General features: G+C 34.6%; 1 protein-coding gene across 1 annotated transcript; it reads right to left on the bottom strand.

Moving 5' to 3' along the window:
• Positions 1-81: 81 nt before the first annotated feature.
• On the bottom strand, positions 82-1,797 carry LOC117113374 (hyalin-like; the record flags this gene model as incomplete). Its single annotated transcript, XM_033256679.1, has 3 exons — positions 82-327; positions 952-1,200; positions 1,558-1,797. Coding segments are annotated over 3 exons (735 nt in total), but the record flags the coding sequence as incomplete, so codon positions are not given.
• Between the last annotated feature and the right edge of the window lie 42 nt (positions 1,798-1,839).

Raw genomic sequence — 1,839 nt, 5'->3', positions numbered from 1 at the left:
ACGTTATACTTCTACAAAGCAGAATAGAAAAAAAGTTCATAGTTCTTTTCTTTTACTTCCAGTATGTGTAAATGTGTTTACCGTATATATGAATGGAAAACTCGCAAATTTTGTCATTTCCTGATTCATCTCTCGCTGTCAGGAATACGCGCGTTGTACCAATCACGAATTGTGAACCATTAACAATGTTCCACCAAGAAGTAATAACACCAAGACTGTTATCAAACAACACAACATCATTCCACGTCGTCTCTCTCGTAGGCATACTGTGATCTGTCGGCAGTGATATGTTATCCGGACAGTTTGATATAACTGGCGGTTCATTATCTTTAAAAAAAAAAAATCATTTAAACTCTGCAAGTAAACTGTTGTTCTCTATATTTATTTCATTTTCATTATTCTATTCCTTTTTCAGTAGCTGATCAATTGAGAGTTGTAAAGCTCTATTACAACGACCACTTGATTCGTCATCTTCCATACCGTACCTCCAGAATTCCTGTCTTTGTCTAAAATAAACTTCCATTGAAAATAATTTCTAATTCTTAAACTTCTTAATAAGTACTTTAATTTATCTGCCTAAATAGGCCTACCTTATTTGTTTAAAAGATTCAAAAGACTATATACAGATGCTGCATTATTTGCAACGTACCGTACTGTCATAAATGTTATACTATATTGTTTCTTTATTCCTATTTTTATACTGCACTATGTCTTATTTATTATGTCTTTCAAATATGGTATAAGTTATAGCCTAATGTATCAAATTGTTATCATCATTACAACCTTAAATTTTGTAAATGGAAATTATAACGAAAACAAATAAATAAAAGAACGAACATACTTCATCGTAATAGCTAACTACCATAATCTTTATTTTGATGAACGTCTGTGTTAAAATAAATCAGAGGAGGCCTATGTCCAGCATAATTATGAAATAAATGAATAACGTACCAATAATTTCAATAAGGAAGGAACAGGTTTCGTTTGGGTTTCTGTCTTCGTCTGTCGCTTTGTACAATACTGTTGTAACGCCGATGATAAAATAATCTCCAGGATTGAAATTTGATACCACGTGTGGTTGATTCCCGCTATTATCTTCGGCTATTGGAACCTGCCATACAACAGAATGGGTTCGCTCCCCTGGATCTGAATTGTTTGATATGTCATCGGGGCAGTAGGTGAAGAATGGAGATTCAGCATCTAAAAGTATAAGTTATTGCTTCTTAAGAAACATAACCAATCTTAGTCATTGTTAAGTCAAAATGCAATGATAATAGGTATGTGCAGAGTTTAGCATCATATCAAATGAGAAAGAGTAGGCCTACTTTGGCAAATGGGCCAAGATCATTATATCGATAGCATAATCAGCGCTAATGAAAATTACTTGACGAAATTGTAAGTGTTACTTTAGTGGGCACTACTTCATATACTTTAGGTAATGTGCACCATTTTAAACTAAAGATAGTGTTTTGATGTCAATTTTTTAAAATAATAAGACGTCACTCTTATATGGTAGTGTGGCGATACTGAATGTTTATAATTTTACTACTGACTCGCCTTCCACTGTCACTACAAATGAGCAATTCTCAACGTTGTCAAACGTGTCAGTCCCATTGTAATGGACTACGGTCGTTCCAAGTGGGAACACCGACCCGGACGGAATAGAAGCCGTTAGTGAAACTCCATGACCATTGTTGTCGATAGCACCTGGATTTGACCACTCTACAACGGCAGACGGTAGACGGAAATCGTTTGTTACTGTTAAATCTGGACAGGTTAACACAGGCGGTTCATCATCTGTGAAAATAAACAAAAAAACTATGGGATTAATAATGATAT

This window comes from Anneissia japonica, unplaced genomic scaffold (assembly GCF_011630105.1).
Source record: "Anneissia japonica isolate Jap-2015-1 unplaced genomic scaffold, ASM1163010v1 scaffold23742_len1827_cov245, whole genome shotgun sequence".
Lineage (NCBI taxonomy): Eukaryota > Metazoa > Echinodermata > Crinoidea > Comatulida > Comatulidae > Anneissia > Anneissia japonica.
Note: the sequence above shows the minus strand (reverse complement) of the source record. Positions and strands in the feature narration are given on the sequence as shown.